Source organism: Schistocerca serialis, chromosome 4 (assembly GCF_023864345.2).
Source record: "Schistocerca serialis cubense isolate TAMUIC-IGC-003099 chromosome 4, iqSchSeri2.2, whole genome shotgun sequence".
In the NCBI taxonomy this organism is placed as follows: domain Eukaryota; kingdom Metazoa; phylum Arthropoda; class Insecta; order Orthoptera; family Acrididae; genus Schistocerca; species Schistocerca serialis.
The window spans coordinates 223,213,178-223,234,768 of NC_064641.1; the positions used below are offsets into that span (position 1 = coordinate 223,213,178).

General features: G+C 44.0%; 1 protein-coding gene across 1 annotated transcript in view; it reads right to left on the reverse strand.

The window, feature by feature from the left end:
- The window catches only part of LOC126474358 (partitioning defective 3 homolog), a 222,176-nt gene extending 201,864 nt beyond the window's left edge, over positions 1-20,312 (reverse strand). The window contains exon 1 of the mRNA XM_050101825.1: positions 19,623-20,312. Coding sequence (XP_049957782.1) covers positions 19,623-19,844 — 222 coding nt within the window. The 5' untranslated portion in view covers positions 19,845-20,312. The remainder of the gene's footprint in view (positions 1-19,622) is intronic.
- Positions 20,313-21,591: the final 1,279 nt, after the last annotated feature.

Below are 21,591 nucleotides of genomic sequence, written 5' to 3' on the forward strand. Positions count from 1 at the left end.
TGAAGTGTTTCCTCCAGTTTAGAAATCAAGTTGAACTTACGAGGGCTTAAGTAAGCAGAGTGCAGGTGGTGGTATAGCACTTAGCAGCCCCATCAGTCAATTGTAATGCAAAATGGTGGTCAGGTCCTGCTGAAAGTGTCCTCACTTTTGTCTCTATGCTGTTCATTTTTGGAACACAACCTACGATCAGCTTAGAGGCAGAAGTGATGACACTTTCTGCAGAACGTGACCATAATTTTGTAGGATAGTGCTCAAGCACGTACAGTGCAAGCTGTTACTGATTTGTTTGACTGATGGGGCTGCTAAGTGCTGTACCAACACCTGCACTCTCCTGACTTAAGCCCTCGTAAATTCAACTTGATTTCTAAACTGAAGGAAACACTTCACGGCATTCGTTTCAGAACTGCTACAAATTCGTCGGCCAATAGACCGCGCCCCTCGAACTGTCAACACAATTGGCACTGCTAAGAGTATTCAAGGACTTCCACATCGCTGGCAACGGGTTGTACACAATGCTGGTGGCTATTTTGAAGGTCAGTAAAACTTTGAAACACGTATCTATTTTGTCCGAGCTGTAAATAAATAGTTGCCACCATTAAAGTTCCAACCCTCGTATTTAAAGGAGGAGGACTACAAATTATTAAGAGAGAAGTGGTGGTGAGAAGCAAATTCAGCTAGAATAAACCGGCAAGTAATTCCACTCTGTGGTATTAAATTTATTGCGCCTGCGATGCAATGACGGCATCAGTTTCTTTGTACCGGCGTAAGTGAGGGTCCTCACAAGTTCTTGACTTGCAGCCTTGGTCGTACCTACATACATATGCCACTGTTTAGACCGATGCACCGTACAACTAACACTATGTCCAAGGGAAAAGGACCAGGAGGCAGGCGGAAGAAGAATAACAATCTTCAAAAGAGAAAGTTACAGATTAAATAATAAATTAGTTCGTTAACACAAAAACACATATTGTAATGACGCAAACAAAGAAATATTGTAAATAAGCTTTTTTCCTTTAAGCCTAATACGTCGTGTGAACTCCTTCATAGGTATGTTGGTCGGTGGAGCAGCAGAAAATTGAAGCCACAGGTGAGAAACGGGTAAGAGGAAGCGTTTAGAAAACCGAGGTACAGAGGTCTACGAAAAAATTCGTAGGCGACAAAGTATGAAATGGCGAGGCAGAACAGAGAGGAAGAAACTCATCAAACGATAAGAACAATAAATATGAGAACTAATTTGAGCCTAGGAAAAGGGATACAGTAGTTCACAAAAATTAGTATTTATAATGCCCATTATCATGAAAGTATTGAGCAAGAATGCAAAATGGAGATACTGGCTGGTGAAAACTGCTTTCAACAAATCAGAAGACTATAGTAAGAACAGAAAAGTAGCAGAAAGTAGATTTGACCTAAAAACGAAGTTGAAAGCACATTCCGCCCTGTACCACGAGTTCCTTGTCAGCGTTAAATGAAGAGCGGGACCATCTTCCTCGTGACCTCTGCCGCAATACGCAACAGTCAGAAAGCCTCGTCTGAATACATCTGGTTACTGAAGCAATTTCCGGTATCAACTGCAGTACGGCAGCTGACTGTTTGGCCACCGCCCGTTGGCCATTACAGAGAAGTCCTCACTGACATCGGTTCTGCTGCAATGAATATTGGGTGGTGTGATTTTTCTTTCATCTACAAAACCAGCATCGTCACAGGTAACAGTCGGCAAACTACTCAACACCGAAGTACCATTCCTTGCAACCTTCCCACTGCTTATTAAAACTTTCTGGGAGCTCTCACCTGAAACTAAAAGAATATTAGACATCGTCACTAACTTAAACAGCTTTATTGGCAACACTAGACTCGATACAAAATTCATAAACCCAAAAGTGCAGATACTTGCGAGTTGCTTAAATTGCAGCACGATCTTTTTTTTTAAATTTCTGGAAATCCATATTAAAAGCGTTGTTTGCATAGTGTGGATAGAAGAAAGGTCATGGGCGACAAAATAACACACGGCACAAAAATGTTTCCGACAGTATGAAAAAACATAGTATAGGCGCTCTCAGTATTGCATCGGTAATTTCGAGAGTGCATCCTCTATAAGGCTTGGGAACAATAGGAAAGGAGACCGAAAATCTAGACCATCCGTCTCCCCAAAGGTACGAACTAGTACTTTTTTGATGGAGACTTCAATGCATACGTGGAACAGCAACAGTAACAGTTGCACATTTAATTGCCGCGTAGCTCATTATAATTAGAAGCTTTATGAAGTAACTGATGGCTAAAATGTGCGTTACATCAGTTACCAAAGCGAACTGTGCAATAAAATAGTTGATTCCACTATTCTGCCATCAGTCATTAGTAAAATGCACCGTAATACTACTCATTCCCAGCACCAACAGCGTCATCATAGGTAAATTTGGGTGCACAGTGTATCTGGACTGTCGTGACACGCCTAGAACTTGCAAGACTTATTTTAGACATTTCGTACCTCCATCATGAGGACATTTGCTACCTCCGAATGCCTGTACACAAGAGGTCCTTTCTACAATCCATTTTAGTTTTATTTTCCTTTTTTCATTCAGATACATTGGTTTATCTGCTTCTTTGTGACGTGATCTTTTTGAATGCGAAACAAGCAACTAGCACAAAAATGGTTCAAATGGCTCTGAGCACTATGGGACTCAATTGCTGTGGTCATAAGTCCCCTAGAACTTAGAACTACTTAAACCTAACTAACCTAAGGACATCACACACATCCATGCCCGAGGCAGGATTTGAACCTGCGACCGTCGCGGTCGTGCGGTTCCAGACTGTAGCGCCTTTAACCGCTCGGCCACTCTGGCCGGCCAACTAGCACATTTACTCATAATAAGCAAGGCACACGTAAGCAGTGTTTTGTAAATGATCCCGCTATTTTACGGGAATATTGATAGCTACGTGTTCTCTCTCATTATTTTCGTTTTATTACCTTGGGGTGGATTCTGTAATGCAACTTCAACACTGCAGGGAAGTGTTCGCTGATATGAACTGTGTTATGACAGTGCGCCAGACAGAAAAACTAATTCTAACGCGTGCTTGAAGAGATTAGTTAAAGGGCCGTTGCCTAAAAATAATACTGCATACTGTTTTCATGTAGACTATATTTTCGAAAGCCCATTTTTATGTAAAAGATATCGACGACCGACCCTGACTACTTCATCGTTTGAAATTCGATCCGCTTTAATCGGCCAGAGTTGCCAACTTCGGCACATGAGCCGCTAAGGACTTAATACTTCACTATACTAAATAAATTTACAACGTATCATGGACGAGTGGTGAGTTATAGTGGGGAAGAAATTATACGGCATTCACGAGCACAGTGAAGGATAACTTCAGCCAAGTATGTGGTGTTTGAGGCTAGAGGTAATTATTGCAAACACCACCCTACTTTAAACCTTGAACTTAAAAGTTTTGACTATTCCACTTAAATCCCACAGCATAAATGTCTATTCTGAAGGTGGCAGGGGTAAAATACAGGGAGCGAAAGGCTATTTACAATTTGTACAGAAAGCAGATGGCACTTACTAGAGTCGAGGGACATGAAACGGAAGCAGTGGTTGGGAAGGGAGTGAGACAGGGTTGTAGTCTCTGCCCGATGTTATTCAATCTGTATATTGAGCAAGCAGTGAAGGAAACAAAAGATAAATTCGGAGTAGATATTAAAATTCATGGAGACGAAATAAAAACTTTGAGGTTCGCCGATGACATTGTAATTCTGTCAGAGACAGCAAAGGACTTGGAAGAGCAGCTGAACGGAATGGACAGTGTCTTGAAAGGAGGATATAAGATGAACATCAACAAAAGCAAAACGAGGATAATGGAATGTAGTCGAAATAAGTCGGGTGATGCTGAGGGAATTAGATTAGTAAGTGAGACACTTAAAGCAGCAAAGGAATTTTGCTATTTGGGGAGCAAAATAACTGATGATGGTCGAAGTAGAGAGGATATAAAATGTAGACTGGCAATGGCAAGGAAAGCGTTTCTGAAGAAGAGAAATTTGTTAACATCGAGTATAGATTTATGTGTCAGGAAGTCGTTTCTGAAAGTATTTGTATAGAGTGTAGCCATGTATGGAAGTTAAACATGGACAATAATAGTTTGGACAATAAGAGAATAAAAGCTTTTGAAATGTAGTGCTACAGAAGAATGCTGAAGATCAGATGGGTAGATCACATAACTAATGAGGATGTATTGAATAGAATTGGAGAGAAGAGAAATTTGTGGCAGAGCTTGACTAGAAGGGATCGGTTGGTAGGGCGTATTCTGAGGCGTCAAGGGATCACCAATTTAGTACTGGAGGGCAGCGTGGAGGGTAAAAATCGTAGAGGGAGGCCAAGAGATGAATACACTAAGCAGAATCAGAAGGATGTAGGCTGCAGTAGGTACTGGGAGATGAAGCTTGCACAGGATAGAGTAGCATGGAGAGCTGCATCAAACCAGTCTCAGGACTGAGGACAACAACAACAACAACAACAACAACAACAAATGTCTGTAAAGTAAAGAGATTAAATGTGTCGATGAGCTACAGATAAATACAAGAAATAGGCTTCTCAAAGAATCTTAAGATGTTCGAAGAACTACTCCGTAGAACAACAGAAATACAGCAACAAACCATCTTCCTGTCTAAGTCGCTCTAACCTCGACATAGCACTCGGTATTGAGACGATTACTTAATTTTGCGCCCTGGAGATAAAAATAGTTCTCAAAATAATTGCTTGCAACAAAAGTACGTCCAAAGTAAATACGAGAAACATTTCAGTTGGCGACTTCCGCTCCCAGAAATTGCGTCGACACAAAATTACAGAGCTAGCGTCCACAGTCTCCCACACCGACGGGAACGAATCGCACGAGTTGCAGGGCAACAAACCCACGAACGAAGGTCCACCACAAAGTGAGTGAATGTGTGTGTGTGTGTGTGTGTGTGTGTGTGTGTGTGTGTGTGTGTTTTCTTGGGGGGAGGGGACAACACCGGATGCCGAGCCGCGCGCCTGTAATTCAACGCCCTCGCTATTATTAGCGACAATGAGGAGCACCTGTGAGACCAGAGAGTCTCTTATTCGCGAACCTATTTAAGCAACCTCCACCCGTAGCAAGCAACTAAATACCATGCTTTAGGAACGACAGCTGAAAACAAGGATCACCAGAGGAGATCACTGAGAAGGTGCACGCAGACACACACAAAAGGCACTGCTTACGCGTGGGGTACTAGGACAATCCAGAGCGCTGGTGAAAAGAGGATTTGGTCAAGAAACCGAAGATGAGGCGGGCCGCCTTCGTACCTCTCAACTGCCCCTGGAGATGCAGGTAGTCTTCACAACAGGGCATTGCGGTGCGATGAACTGCAAGTTATAACATGTCTCATACCTAGGTATGCTTCTGATGTCGCACACATCTGTAATAATGATTCTCGAGACTGAAAAATCACACTTTATATCACTCGGAAAAAGATTGCTGCCTTTCTTTCTTGTAGAAATCCGAATGGCGGACCTGGAAATGTCATCCTAGATCTGACACAGGACCCCATAGCTTCTGTCTGTCGACTGCTACTTGATCTCTACCTGTTACATCTGCCGGCTTGTTATTATTGTATACTTGTTACATCTGGCGGCTTGTTATTACTGGCGTCCGTATTCTGTTGCCATCCCTTATTCTGTCCGACTGATTTTATGACAGTCTCCATCGGTATGATTTTCCTGTAAAGCAGCAAAGACAAACGGTTGCTGAAGCAAAATTTTTCGTCTTGAAATTTGTTATGACTTACTTGACTCGAAATGGTGTTCCATTTTGATGGTAATCCGTTTATTTAGGTTAGTGTTTCGTAGTTTTTATGAACATTATGCCGCATTTACAAACTTGCCACATAATTCGCTGCCGCTGTTAAAACCAGGTGCAAGGATTTCGTTGGAGTGGGTTGGACAAACCGAATGCTGCAGTGTGGTCACAAGTGACATTCTGAAACTTAGCACAATATGCGTGAGAGAAGTTCATCCAAACACACTGCAGCCTCCCATCATTAAGTAGTGTGCTCTTTAAAATACTATGACGTCTAAATAGTAAAGACACCAAAAATGAACTGCGCAATTTGTGATGCATTAACCAAAAGAATATTTACTGTGCTAGTGAAATGATCGTCCAGGAAATTCTAACTGGTAAAGGGAAACATTTACAAACCGTCGTTTAATCAACAGCTATGACTGGAAGACGTGACTCACAATCATAGACTGTTTTTGGTGTCACTTAAGTAAATGCAAAACACGAACGTGCAAGATTACAGCCTTAGCTTCATCATACTCTTGCGGTAGAATTGTGAAGTGGTGGTTAGAACTGACGTTTTATCTGGCCGTGGCTAATTTGCTGCAGCACTTGCTAGAGATTATGTCACGGGCGCGGTGAGATTACACAAGTACTGCAGCAGCTTAAATGTCATGCAGCAATGAGATCATTCTTGCTTATTCTGATGTCTCTTACTGAGCATCCATTCTCAAAACCAATGATTATCACCAAAGCCGACAATACTGTGCTTTATTGTGAACCAGGAGGAGTGCTTCCTGTTTTATAGCCGGCCAGTGTGGCCATGCGGTTCTAGGCGCTGCAGTCTGGAGCCGAGAGACCACTACGGTCGCAGGTTCGAATCCTGACTCGGACATGGATGTGTGTGATGTCCTTTGGTTAGTTAGGTTTAACTAGTTCTAAGTTCTAGGCGACTGATGACCTCAGAAGGTAAGTCGCATAGTGCTCAGAGCCTGTTTTATAAATTATACCTCTTCGCAGGGGGACTGCGAGCCTTTGATAGAAATAATGTCAGAAACACCAACAAGATGATTTAATGGATGGCGGGTTGTTGACATAAAACATACGGATCACTCAAGATCTAATGCATGAAGATGACTGGAGCCGGACTTTGTCCAGTTGTGAACGTCAAATGAATGAGTAAACGATGTAATTCAAAAGTGTTTATAGCGCAGTAATGATTAAATGCTTGTTGCGTCCAGTACCTGTTTTCTAAGCGTCTCTACGCAGGGACTCAAAGTTCAGCACTAAACTGTACCCCATATGCACAAAATCTTTCGCCACCACGTAGTCCTGTGTTTCGCTTCTGCCAGAAAGAGACGTCATCTATGCGCACCCACTCCTGGCACAACACTTTTGGCAGACCCGCCGGATTACACTCTCGTTGTTGTTGTTGTTGTTGTTGTCGTCAGTCCTGAGACTGGTTTGATGCAGCTCTCCATGCTATTCTATCCTGTGCAAGCTTCTTCATCTCCCAGTACCTACTGCAGCCTAAATCCTTCTGATTCTGCTTAGTGTATTCATCTCTTGGTCTCCCTCTACGATTTTTACCCTCCACGCTGCCCTCCAGTACTAAATTGGTGATCCCTTGATGCCTCAGAACATGTTACCAACCGATCCCTTCTTCTAGTCAAGTTGTGCCACAAGCTCCTCTTCTCCCAATTCTATTCAATACCTCCTCATTAGTTACGTGATCTACCTATGTAATCTTCAGTATTCTTCTGTAGCACTACATTTCGAAAGCTTCTATTCTCTTCTTGTCCAAACTATTTATCGTCCATCTTTCACTTCCATACATGGCTACACTCCATACAATTACTTACAGAAACGACTTCCTGACATTTAAATCTATACTCGATGTTAACAAATCTCTCTTCTTCAGAAACGCTTTCCTTGCCATTAACATTCTACAGTTTATATCCTCTCTACTTCGACCATTATCAGTTATTTTGCTCCCCAAGTAGCAAAACTCCTTTACTACTTTAAGTGTCTCATTTCCTAATCGAATTCCCTCAACATCACCAGACTTATTTCGACTACATTCCATTATCCTCGTTTTGCTTTTGTTGATGTTCATCTTATACCCTCCTTTCAAGATACTGTGCATTCCGTTCAGCTGCTCTTCCAAGTCCTTTGCTGTCTCTGACACAATTACAATGTCATCGGCGAACCTCAAAGTTGTTATTTCTTTTCCATGGATTTTAATACCTACTCCGAACTTTTTTGTTTCCTTTATTGCTTGCTCAATATACAGATTGAATAACATCGGGGAGAGGCTACAATCCTGTCTCACTCCTTTCCCAACCACTGCTTCCGTTTCATGTCCCTCGACTCTAGTAAGCGCCATCTGGTTTCTGTACAAATTGTAAATAGCCTTTCGCTCCTTGTATTTTACCCCTGTCACCTTCAGAATTTGAGAGAGAGTATTCCACTCAAAATTGTCAAAAGCTTTCTGTAAGTCTACAAAGTCTACAGTTACTCTCTGGCGGGTTATTTTTGGCGATTCCGGTAATTTTCACTCAGATAACTCAGGAATGTGAAGCAGTATTGAATTCCGTAATTATTTCATTTACATAGACTGACGAAATAAGACATTTTATCCTCTATATTTACATTCCTATTACTTTAAACACGCCCGCGCATTTGTTCTGCTGCGTGGCCCCTGCCGCCTACTACCTGTACAAGTGCCTTCCTCCACTGGCTGGTTTCCTGTGGTCGCTCGACAACGATACGACGCTACTGAAGTGTCAGTACCGAAGACTCGTCTCTCAGACTATGCAGTGCTTCACGAATCACGATCTCCTGGGAGGTGGCATAATGCCGGAGCTAAGAATCAACTGAGCAGTCCAGCTACCAAGAGACCTTGGAGATGGAAGTCGTGAGGCGTGTTACAGTGAGTTCAGCAGCTGAAGGACGAGCTTGTAAGAAACGAGCACGCGAAGGTCAAGAACGTTTCCGCTGGGCAGTTTTCGCACAGGCGTGGCTGGTGCGGAAACGTTCACGGGTGACCGGCCAGCGACCGCAGTACGGGCTGCGTCTGGCTGTGTGTCCGAGTCTCGATGCTGAAAGCGGCCGCCGCGCTGCGCTGGAATGCCGGACCGGCACCGTTAAACAGCGAGCCGCGTAGAGCTGCGGAAACCAACCGCCCCGCACCGCTAGCCACGGCGACGACGACACTCCTACTGCGGCCACGTTCCCAAATTCGGTGCTCGGGAGTTGCTCAGAAGGGGTTTGTCTCATCACAGTGTAATGAAAGGAAACAGGAATGTAACACAGGGTGCTTAAAAGAAAAGAGCCAGTCTCACAATCGGAGGTACTACGGGTTGTTCAAAAAGTCTCTGCGCAGCGCCGTATGATTGTTAGCCGCGCGTGTCGTATGCCGCAGTGAATATACCGAAATGAAACTCAGTGCAATACAAGTTATTAATTTTTTGAATATCCATTTTTACTTACAAATTTTCACATTAAATGTTGAAAGTGTCCCCCCTGTTGTTGAATTCCCAATTCAATTCATCTAATCATGTTTCCAAATACAAGCTGTAACATTTCTTCTGTAACAGAAGCAGTGAATGTGGATATTGCAGTTTTCAAATTCATCGATGGATTTTGGACGGTTTTTATAGACAGCTGCTTTCGCTGCACCCCAGAAGAAAAAGTCAGGTGGTGTTAGGTCGGGCGACCGTGCAGGCTAAAGTCCCTGTGAAATTATGCGATCACCAAAAACATCAACAAGCAGTGACGTTCAAACGCGAGCTGTATGTGCGGTTGCACCATCTTGTTGAAAATAACGTTCAGTATTTCACTTAACACAAGTTCTCCCACGAATGAGTACAGAATATCACTGTACTATCGTTGTGCGTTTATTGTTTCGTTGAAAAATAAGGGACCTACAATCCGACGTGCAGTACTCCACATACGAGAATTTTGCGAGTTCATGTACCAGGATAAATGAAACCATGCCTCATCAGTGAAAAATGATTAAGAATATCCCCTCCACTGTGTTGAACGAAATTTTTGAACCATTTTTTCAGTTCTTGCACGACTGTCACTTTGTATGGGAAAAGTTCTAATTTTTCCTTACAGCTATGTGGGCCATTTCGACACTAACATCGATTTCCTGGGCGAGTTTTCTTACTGACTTGTTCGGACTCATGGACGTTTTATCGGAAATATCGAGTAGTTTGTCCTCAGACAAAACGCTAGGACGACCACTTCTCGGTGCATCTGTCACTGAACCCGTACTTCGAACGTTGTTAATCAAATCTCGCACACTATCGCGATGTGCGAGTGTTGTCTCCGGGGAAACTGAATTAAATCTTTGACGAACTGAAACCGTGTATTTACCGCCAGCTTTGAACACTTGTTCCACTAAAACACACTTTCTTCAATGGTTAGCATTTTAACAGCGACAAAAACGAAACGAACAAAGGAACTAAAACGTGCACGTCAACACGTAACGATACACACCAACGATACTACTGACGCTGGCTGAGACAAACGAAACAGTGGAAAGTTGGGAGAGTCCACTTCAAGAGAAGTAACCCAAGCAGGCGAACAATCATACGGCACGCACGGCTAAATCATACGGCACTGCGGAGAGACTTTTTGAACACCCCATACTTCTTAAAAGTAGAAGAAAAGTTACAATAATGCTATGTCCGGAAACCAATATCAGTTGAGATATGGGCTGTTGAAGATCTGTAGTTCACAGCCTGCAGTTTGTTAACAAACGAGGTACGATTCACAAGAGATGACATGGTAAATTACCACAATACGCATGTCTGGTCATATGCAAAGCTTCGAGCAATCACGGAGCTCAGGGGTCAGGATCGCTTCAGTATCACTGTATGGACAGGAATTATCGGTGACCGATTTATAGGAACATACACTTTAGCAAACAGATTAAAAGGCGCTGTGTACCACCTGTTTCTGGGCTACCCTTAGAGAAAGACGACTGGTTTGCGTACCATGGAACGTCACCCCATTTTTCTACTAATCGTTTCATTCTTAATACAGCTGTCTATGTGTAACAGTCATAGGATGAAACACGCTTGTCAATACCTTTTTCAGACATGAAGCTAATCATGTTCACGACCGACGTCGATAGTCATTAATAAAAATGAAGCAGTACAACTGCTGTTTTTAACCTTATAGTAATTTGTTGTACCGACCGGTTTGGGAGATAACATTTCACTTTGTTTTCGATACACATTTTCCCCATTCAGACGTCCGCCTTGACAGCTGCGGGGTCAGTGTGGTTGAATGCAAACCGAAGGGGGCACGGCTTCGATTCCCACGCGGGTCGGAGATTTTCTCTGCCCGGGGACTGGGGTTGTATCATCGTCGTTTCATCAGGAGTGACGCGGAAATCGCTTAAATAACTTCACATAAAGACGAGATGGGTGGGGGGGGGGGGGGGCAGAGATAGATCGAGAGAGAGAGAGAGAGAGAGAGAGAGAGAGAGAGAGAGAGAGAGATGGTATCTTGTAATGCTTAATTACATAAGCCATTTACGATTAACTTAATTCTGTTATGTTACACAAATACATGCTGTTAATTTTACACGGTATTGTTTTCCGGAAATAATGATTTCTTATACATCATTTCCGCTTCTGACAAAATAATAGTGCAGGCCCAGACACAGACTTCCGTTGAGATATACCCACCTCTGTTACAATCCTAGTTTCTCTTGACACACAGATAGTGGAAGATACATGTACTTTATTCAATTTCGGAATATTACTTACATGCGCTGTATACACCTACTTTCTTAAACTAGGTTAGATATGCCTCTAAAAGATGGTACATGTATTTAGGTTGCTTTATCATAAAGATGTTTCAGTCTTTATTTGCTCTTTTGACAGATCCCACTTCGTCCTCACACTCTTCCTATTTTGCACTATTCTTTTCCTCACGATGCTTATTCCCAAAACCTCCCGTTCGGTGTTGTATATTCTAATTTGTGTACCGTGTCAGTTATCTGCAATTACATTATCTTTCATCTCCTAGCTTACTATACCTTGAACAACACAATGCCACAGTCTCACTGCCTTCACCACTCGTTGGTCGGTTCTTTAAGATTTTAAAATGGAACTATGCGATCTGCAGCCAACGAGTGTTACAGCCGACAAGCAGAAGAACCGTGTCAGTAATAGCGAGCCATTCACCGTCAAGTCGCGGGTCGCTGGTTCGAGGTCCGCCCCCGCAATTCCTCTGGCGTCGTGGCGTAGCGTGGCATTGTGCGCCGTTACCTAACGGATACAAGGCGCGCCGTGTCGCCGCGGGCCAACACACACACACACACACACACACACACACACACACACATACAGGTGCTGTATGCGTAGCGAACGAGGTTCGGTTCGCTGCTCGCCGGCAACAGACCACTAACCGTTCGCCTCTTGGCGTGTTTCCAAATACTACTTGGAATTGTACGGATGTTAAAAACATCTTTTATACAAGTGGGGATCTGCCTTACATCATATCTAATCATGAATCTGTGCGAACCTCTTGTTTGACATTTATCTACTGTCTAGTCGACAACTTCCGTGCGCTGGCAGCAGTGACGAAGTTAATCAGCACTTATAATATTTTCTGTTACACGACGGTTAATGTCTCAGTATCCGCCTTATTGACGTATTTATCGGTAGGTTAGACTGTGGTATGACGACGACAACAACTGAACAGGAGGGTAGCCACCCTTAGAAAACGGTGGCTGTAATCGTAAGAACAAGGCCCCAGGAAAACGTAAAGTTGCTAAATTAGGGTAATTAGTTTCATTTCAGCAGCCAGTACTTCAATTTTTATTAGCTTCATATTTGCAGAGAATGCAGCAGAGGTTTGAGTTTAATCGAAAATATGTATGAAAATCTTTTTCTTTGTTAGAGAGATCAGTAAGCAAATGAAAATACATTGTGATTAAAAAAAAAAACACTTTAGAAACTATAACAGTGTAGGCGGTCGTTGGGGAATTTCATAATATGTACAAAAGCTGCACTTTGTGTGTTATTCAACAATCTATTTCGGTCTTTATTAGACCACCTTCAGGTTGCATAAAACAAATTAAATTAGCGCATTTATTATACATACATTGAAATTTCTCATCCATGAAGAAATTTATAACATTTGACATAGGTATGAAACGATGTAACATCGCAGTCATCGAACAAACCTATAGCGTCAAAGGCCTCCTGAAGTCTAAGTAAAGTCCACGGCAGAGAGTACTTCTCACTGTATATGGTGAAGTGTTTCTTGGTTCGTTCTCTAATGGAATGCGGACAAAATGACTGCCTGTACGCCTCTGCGTGAGTGTTATGTACAAGGGTTGAGGCCAGAAAATCTGCTCTTAGAAGCAAGTTCTCGAGATGTAAAGGCGTTTTTGAAGGTTGGTCAACTCAAAACTTATCAGCATTTCTTTCACACAGCAACAACAGACAAACAAACCTGTGACTGTTCGTGTTGCCCTTCTTTGTACACGCTTGATGTTCGTTCGTCGTCCGACATGATACGAATCCCACAAACGTGAGCAGCAATTCAGTATTGTCTGTATAAGTGTTTTGCAAGCTATCTCTTACGTACACAAACTACTGTTAGCTGGTATCCCACTTTTTGAATCGAAGCATGCCATTCGATTCACTTACACAGTCCCAGAGTGCAGCAAAACATTTAGTTTTCACTTGTTATCTTCTGATTTCTACTTCAAAAATGAATCAATGATTCATTTACCGTTGTCTAGCCAGTTTTATTTCTCCTTTTATTGTCCCTAATCTTCAATTTTTGCATGTTAATCCTATGATATGGATACGTGTACTACGTGTAAATAAGGACTGCTGCAATTTATGCTGATCTGGTGCAGAGAACTCACAATTTAGCCCCCCCCCCCTAAAAAAAAAAGAAAATAAATGAACAGCTCCATATACTACGTGATCCCTTCCCGTCTTAAGGTGTTTAATATACAATATGTTGGGTTACTTATACAATTTCAGTTTTTGGTGAACAGGAAAATACAGTAGTCAAACGTTTCTAGTTGTGAAACTAGAAAGGATTTCTACTGGCATCCTCCAGCATAATATGCTATTGCCACATGGTTAGCAGAGATACAACCACACAACACCAACAATGACGTCTATCCTGCATGGGACATGTGTACAAAGAACTGCATCATATACTTGGAGTCGGTTACAATGCTTTTCGTAAAGTATAACGAAAGAAACAGTTACAGAGGATGAAATGTCTCTTTGGCTGCCTTCAGGTGAACTCACAGGCCTGAAGAATTCTTTAATGAACTCCAGATATTTATTCTAAGAGAATGTTCATTGATTCTATCATACTTTGTTTCTAGAAACTGATACTATCAAGTGAAAGTATGCGACCTGTTAATGTACAGACAGTTATGTAATTACTGTAAACATGTACCGTACGGCTTTCACCGTATTAATTGCCACCTTCAGATGTGACAGTGATCCAGTAATAGTTTTGTCAGAATCTGTAAACACTAGTACATGCAAACTGATCATCAAAAATGTTACAAAATCGGTCAAAATATGCATACGTCTTGCCGTCAAATGGCAAAAGAGACCGCCTTGCATATATTGACATATTTTATAACATTTCTCATTATGTTCAGAGTGCATGTAGCTAGTGTTTATTAATTACGACTAAACTATTTGTCGATTATTGTCACATCTGAAGATAAGCCGAAACAAATAACGTTAATTAACGGCCATCTTGGCATAATAAATTATTGTTTGAATATTTTGTTTCCTTCGGGTAACTGATGTCTCGAAGTTTGCTATGACTGTCGTGTCATCGTCTCACCGGGATGTCACTAGTCGCTACCAGTGCAGTAAGCACAAAGTCTGTTGAAAGCAATAAGCAATGAAGGAGTGAGAGTGGATGGCCTTCCAATCCTGCTCACCGAGAACGTCGTCTTCCTCTGCGTGTCACAGCTGTGTTGCCAAGTGTGCACCCCTTTTATAAAAAGCACTGGTCGGGAACAAACAAGCTTGCTTCAAAATATTAGCGCCATTCTGTCATTCGGTGCAACACGGTCGACTCAACACCTAGCACACAATCTAGAGTAGCCATTTTATGATGCTGAACCTGCGACAACGAATTGCATTATCCAAGGAACGCTTAGCAACACTTCCTTAGAATATTAGAACGATGAAACGAAAATATTTTTACCATAGGTATCAGTTCTGGAACGTGGTAGCACTTTTATACTTGGAATCGTGCTCTCCGCACAGTGAATCCCATGTGAAATGGACACTTCAGATGAACAACAACTGCATTCACATATCGTAACAAGCTTAGGCAAAAGAGAATAAGTATTTTGCTGCATGGTTAGCATATTTGTAATCGCCACGACCACACCGAGATCAACCATTACCTGTATGGGCGTGTTCACGTTCTGGTACTATACGAACTGTTACGTTCTTCAGCTGTCTACTGAAACAAGTAAAGCTTTTTATTAAATGCACTGTTCAGTTGCCTCTGCATGGCGATACAAATGGGAAAAATGCCAGATTTCGGCTGCACACTTAACACTTGCCTGCTCTTATTGAGAAAAGTTCCATTGTGGACATTAATAACAATTAATCTATTTATCCTGGTGCATCAGCTATCAAACAACAATTGAAGTACTGCATCCCATAAAAATAAGGGGACGCAGTTCACGGGGAAGAATCGTCCGAGCTGCCGTCTGCGTGATCCAGCGGATTAGCGTAATAACGCGGTGGCCATGAAAAGAAACGTATCAGTGCACCCGAGTCAACCTCCTACACTTCTTTACTTTATAAACTGCTTACGTAAAGGCTGGCACCTTCGCTTTTCCAACGAGACATGCCTAAATAGACAACTCCTGTACGATTAGCGTCAGAGAAATAGCGCTGAAAGAAATTCCAAGAATGGAGCACTGGACCCAACAGTAAACACACGCAGTACATACTTGTTTAAAAAAAGCGCTGTTGAAGGTGCAAACAATGTCCATAATAGGAGATCCTGCAGTGTTCAGGACCTCCAAATGCTGTTCTATTGCGGCACATATGAGAAGATATACATTAAATGTATTCGTACTTGTGAATAATCACAACCCTCAGCTGCAGAATGGAATGACGACAGTAAAAATTTGTGCCTGACCGGGACTCGAACCCGTATTTCCCGCTTATCGCGAGCAGTCGCCTTACCTTTTAGCTATCCGTGCACCACTCACGGTCAGACCCAAACCTCCATATGTCGTGAACCATGCGTGTACGACCTTCACTCGTACATCCATTACGTATATTCCCGTACAGGTCAGACGTTGCGTGGTGTCACCGCCAGACACCACACTTGCTAGGTGGTAGCCTTTAAATCGGCCGCGGTCCATTAGTATACGCCGGACCCGCGTGTCGCCACTGTCAGTAATTGCAGACCGAGCGCCACCACACGGCAGGTCTAGAGATACTTACTAGCTCTCGGACCAGTTGTACAGCCGACGTTGCAAGGAAAGGTTCACTGACAAATACGCTCTCATTTGCCAGGACGATAGTTAGCATAGCCTTCAGCTACATTTGCTACGACCTAGCAAGGCGTCGTATTCAATTGATAGTTAATATTATGAAGCATGTACCGTAACGAGAGATGTTCTACAATTTTGGATTAAAGTTAAGTATTCTACCAGTTACCTCCTGTTTTGCTAGTCTTATTTCTCTGACCTGTTCCAGACCTAACGCCAGTCAGCGTGTAATTATACGCGTGCATTTCGGCCTCCTCTAGAAACACAGTGTTGGCTCTTCTGCCAACACTACACGTTGTACTTTAAAGTCGCTTGCCTGGGATCGGCAGAGAAATACAACAGTGCAGTGCCTGCGTTATTCTGATTACGATGTATGCATGTCCAAAGGAACTTTGCATCGTAATCAGAACACCAGCACTGCACTATCGAACGTGAAGAAAGGGCTACACAAAATCGTCAGTGAGGGCCCTTCGAAAATAAAAGTGAGAAGCTTTTAGTAGTTAAACACTTATTTAGTCACAGAGATGAACGTTATCCATTAAGAACATACTAATAATCGACTAACGGAAGACAAAAAGAGAGAAAATAATAATCTTTTATGAGAATGCAACAAACATTTGGAACGTTCTTCGAGGCACTATACTCTTAATAGGTACAGTTCATCGCAAACTGAAAACGATCCCGACTAAGGAGAGTTCAGTTGCTAGTGAATTCAGCAAAGAGATTTCCAGAACACAGCGCTGCTGTCAAGAAGAAAATGCCTCCCACCTAGGAAGACTTTTTTTCGGGCCGCCCAAAACATTCAGCGAACCCAGTCGCCAACAGCTGGGAAAATACACTCTAAAAAAGAAAAAAAAGACGCACCACGAAGGAATTATCTGAATGGGACGGAAATCCGTAGATACGATGTACATGCCGGCCAAAATAAATTATTACCATTCCAGAAAAATTGGATGATTTATTCAAGTGAAACAGCTTCACAAATTGGAGAAGTAAAAGGTGCGTTAGTCTACATCTAGCTCTTGTGCAAGGAGTTATTCGGCTCCGCACTGAGTGATAGAGGTTGTTGGATGTCGTCCTGAGGAATATCCTGCTAAATTCTGTCCAATTGGAGCGTTAGATCGCCAAAATCCGGAGATAATTGGGTTGCCGTGCCCACGCTGCCCCAAACGTTCTCAATTGAGGAGAGATTCGGCGACTTTGATGGCCAAGGCACAGTTTGGCAAGTACAACCAAGCAGTGGAAATTCTCGTCGTGTGCAGGCGGGCATTGTATTGCTGAGATGTAAGCCCAGGATGGCGTAGAATATCATCGACGTACCTCTGCGCCGGTCATCACTGCAGACAATTCTTCTCCAGTCAATGAGATTCCAGGCACAAGACGTGTCTAGAAACGCCCCGGACAGCAGTGGGATAACAACCTGACTGTCGGCAGTCATACTGCCCAACAACGAGGAGTGATTGCTTGTGGTGTCCTTTCAGTTCATAACATGGATCCCTGGTAGTCTCCGGCGGCATCGTAACAACACAGCGGTACGTCGATGCTGTTCTACGTCCCATTTGGTTGCCCTTCGTAGCAAGCCATCCTGGTCTTGCTTCAGGAAGATAATGCCCGCCCTCACACTGTAAGAGTTTCTACTGTTTAACTTTGTGCTTGCCAAACCCCTTTTTTTGTCAGGGAGTAAAGAGAGTCAAAAAGGACTCTCTTTACAGCTTAAGTGTCCTCCGCTAGCGTTCAATTAGTTACAGAGAAGACTGTTTTAGTATCTCAAATGTGTCTATAAATGTTCGATGTTAACTTAGTAGAAGACTCATCCCGTACACGAGGTGCTATCCAAAATTTTCGGGACTGGTGCTGCCATCTGTCGAAAACCTTACCTTTGGACTTATGGTCACCATCACCTTCGAAGTAGTTCCTATCCGCACGTACACACCGGTCCCAGCGCTTCTGCCACTGGTCAAAAGTTTTCTGGAAGTCCTGTTCTTTGAGGGTGTTTATCACCGCCAGCGATGCTTCTTGAATCCTCTCTAGAGTGTCGAACCGACAGCCTTTAAACTTGAGTTTCAGTTTTAGGAATAGCGCGAAATAGCAAGGTGCCAAATCTGTCCAGTACGGTGGGTGGGGTAGAACCGCCATGTTGTTTTTCTTGCCAAAAACTTCCTGGTGAGCAAGGATGTGTGACAGGGCGCGTTGTCGTGATGCAGCAGCCAGTTCCCTTGACGCCAAAGTTCGGGCCGTCGTCGCCGTTCGTCTTCACGGAGCCGTCGCAAAAGTCACATTAGTACGCGGAATTCACTGCTTGGTTGGGCGGGACGAATTCTTTGCGCACAATTCCCTTGGTATCAAAGAAAACGATGGTCGTGCTCCTCACTTCGCTCTTCACCTATTTCGCTTTTTTGGGTCTTGCATAGCCCGGGTTCTTCCACTGGGACGGTTGTTGCTTTGTCTCTGGGTCATAACCGTAAATCCAGCTCTCGTCGCCGGTGATAACCCGTGACCAGAAGGTTGGATCATCAGATGCGATCTGACGAAGGTCCGTGCACACTTCAACACGCTGTGCCTACTGATCGGCAATCAAAATCCTTGGTCCAAGTTTTGCGGCGACAAAATGCATGCCAAATTCATCAGTCAACATTCGTTGACATGTCTCATAACCAATACCCAGTTCATCCGCAAGGTCTTGAATGGTTCGACGTCGATCCGTACGAACCAACTGTTGAAGTTTGGCAACAATGTCTGGCGTTGTGCGGATAACGGGCCTTCCAGTGTGAGCATCATCTTCGACGTCTGTACGGCCGGCCCTGAACCGAGCGTGGCACTCAAACACAAGCGTACTGCTCATGCTCTGTCCCCCAAACACTTGTTGAATCATTGCAAGGGTATCCGTAGCACTTTTCCCGAGATTCGCACAGAATTTGATACACACGCGCTGTTCTGTTCGCCGATCCACCGTAAAATCGCCACACACCAAACACAGAGTATTACGGAAAACGCTGTGGACACGCAACACGTCCTCCTAGCTGAATGCCACTCCGTACACTGACTCATCAGATATGCAGGTCTCGCCACCTAGCGCTGCAAAGATCCACTACTACTTTCCAGATGGCAGCACCAGTCCTGAAAATTTTGGATTCCACCCCACGTACAAACCCTCGGGGAACACCTACTGTAGTACCCCTCAAATATCCTTTCACAGCTAGCTAGACTGACAAATATGGTGTTTGCCTTTAGGGATAACATTAGGATATGATGAATATGGAGTGAATGGTGACGTACAGTCACGGTGAGGTTTGTCACTCACCGTGGAGTTTGCCGGCGCGCTGATGGTGGCGGTGAGCTGCTGCCGGTGGGAGAGGCCGCGGTGGCGCTTGTGCACCTTGTACGTCTGCCGCCAGCCGAACAGCTGCTGCAGCTTGTCCGCCACGTCCGAGCAGCGCGGGCCGCCCCCGCTGCCGCCTCCGCCGCCCCCGCTGCTGCCTCCGCCGCCATCGGCATCGCTGTCCACCCCGCGGCTGTCCAGCATCGTGGTCGGCACGCACTCCTCACGTGTTCACACACTGCCTCCGCATCCACCCCACTCCCTGCTTTCCCATAATTCGCAGAAACACTGTTCGTTCGCACTATCAGGAGGGATTCGAACCACGTTGCGGGTGTTATCTTGCGTATCTAGTAAACACGTTCAAAACACGCTGTTTTTAATATCGCCGCTATGAGGAATAACTGAATAAGCAAATTTCTCTTTCTTTAATTAACAGCGTTACCAAAACACAGTACACATCGCTTCCTAAACAAATTTCACCACAGGTGAGGCACCATCAGTAGGCGCTTGTTTACTTCCTCTATCTACACAACCGGCCAGTAAAACTGCTACGCCAAGAAGAAATGCAGATGATAAACGGGTATTCATTGGACAAATATATTATACTAGAACTGACATGTTATTACATTTTCACGCAATTTGGGTGCATAGATCCTGAGAAATCAGTATCCAGAACAACCACCTCTGGCCGTAATAACGGCCTTGATATGCATGGGCATTGAGTCAAACAGAGCTTGGATGGCGTGTACAGGTACAGCTGCCCATGCAGCTTCAACACGATACCAGTTTATCAAGAGAAGTGACTGGCGTATTGTGCCGAGCCAGTTGCTCGGCCACCATTGACCAGATGTTTTCAATTGGTGAGAAATCTGGAGAATGTGCTGGCCAGGGCAGCATTCGAACATTTTCTGTATCCAGAAAGGCCCGTACAGGACCTGTAACGTGCGGTCTGCATTATCCCGCTGATATGTAGGGTTTCGCAGGGATCAAATGAAGGGTAGAGCCACAGGTCGTTCCACTGTTCAAAGTGCCGTCAATGCGAACAAGAGGTGACCGAGACGTGTAACCTATGGCACCCCATACCATCACGCGGGTGTTATGCCACTATGGCGATGAACACACGCTTTCCATGTGCGATCACTGCGATGTCGCCAAACACGGATGCGACCATCATGATGCTGTAAACAGTACATGGATTCATCCGAAAAATGACGTTTTGCCATTCTTGCACCCAGGTTCGTCGTTGAGTAAACCTTCGGAGGCGCTCCTGTCTGTGATGCAGCGTCAAGGGTAACCGCAGCCATGGTCTCTGAGCTGATAGTCAATGCTGCTGCAAACGTTGTCGAACTGTTCGTGCAGATGGTTGTCGTCTTGCAAACGTCCCCATCTGTTGACTCAGCGATCGAGACGTGGCTGCACGATCCGTTACAGCCATGCGGATAAGATGCCTGTCATCTCGACTGCTAGTGATACGAGGCCGTTGGGATCCAGCACGGCGTTCCGTAAAACCCTCCTGAACCCACCGATTCCATATTCTGCGAACAGTCATTGGATCTCGACCAACGCGAGCAGCAATGTCGCTATACGATAAACTGCAATCGCGATAGGCTACAATCCGACCTTTATTAAAGTCGGAAACGTGATGGTACGCATTTCTCCTCCTCACACAAAGCATCACAACAACGTTTCACCAGGCAACGCCGGTCAACTGCTGTTTGTGTATGAGAAATAGGTTGGAAACTTTCCTCATGTCAGCACGTTGTAGGTGTCGCCACCGGCGCCAACCTTGTGCGAATGTTCTGAAAAGCTAATCATTTGCATATCACAGCATCTTCTTCCTGTCGGTTAAATTTCGCGTCTGTAGCACGTCATCTTCATGGTGCAGCAATTTTAATGGCCAGTAGTGTAGAATGTGGACACAATGTTATCGCTACTGTTTCTCGTCTATGTT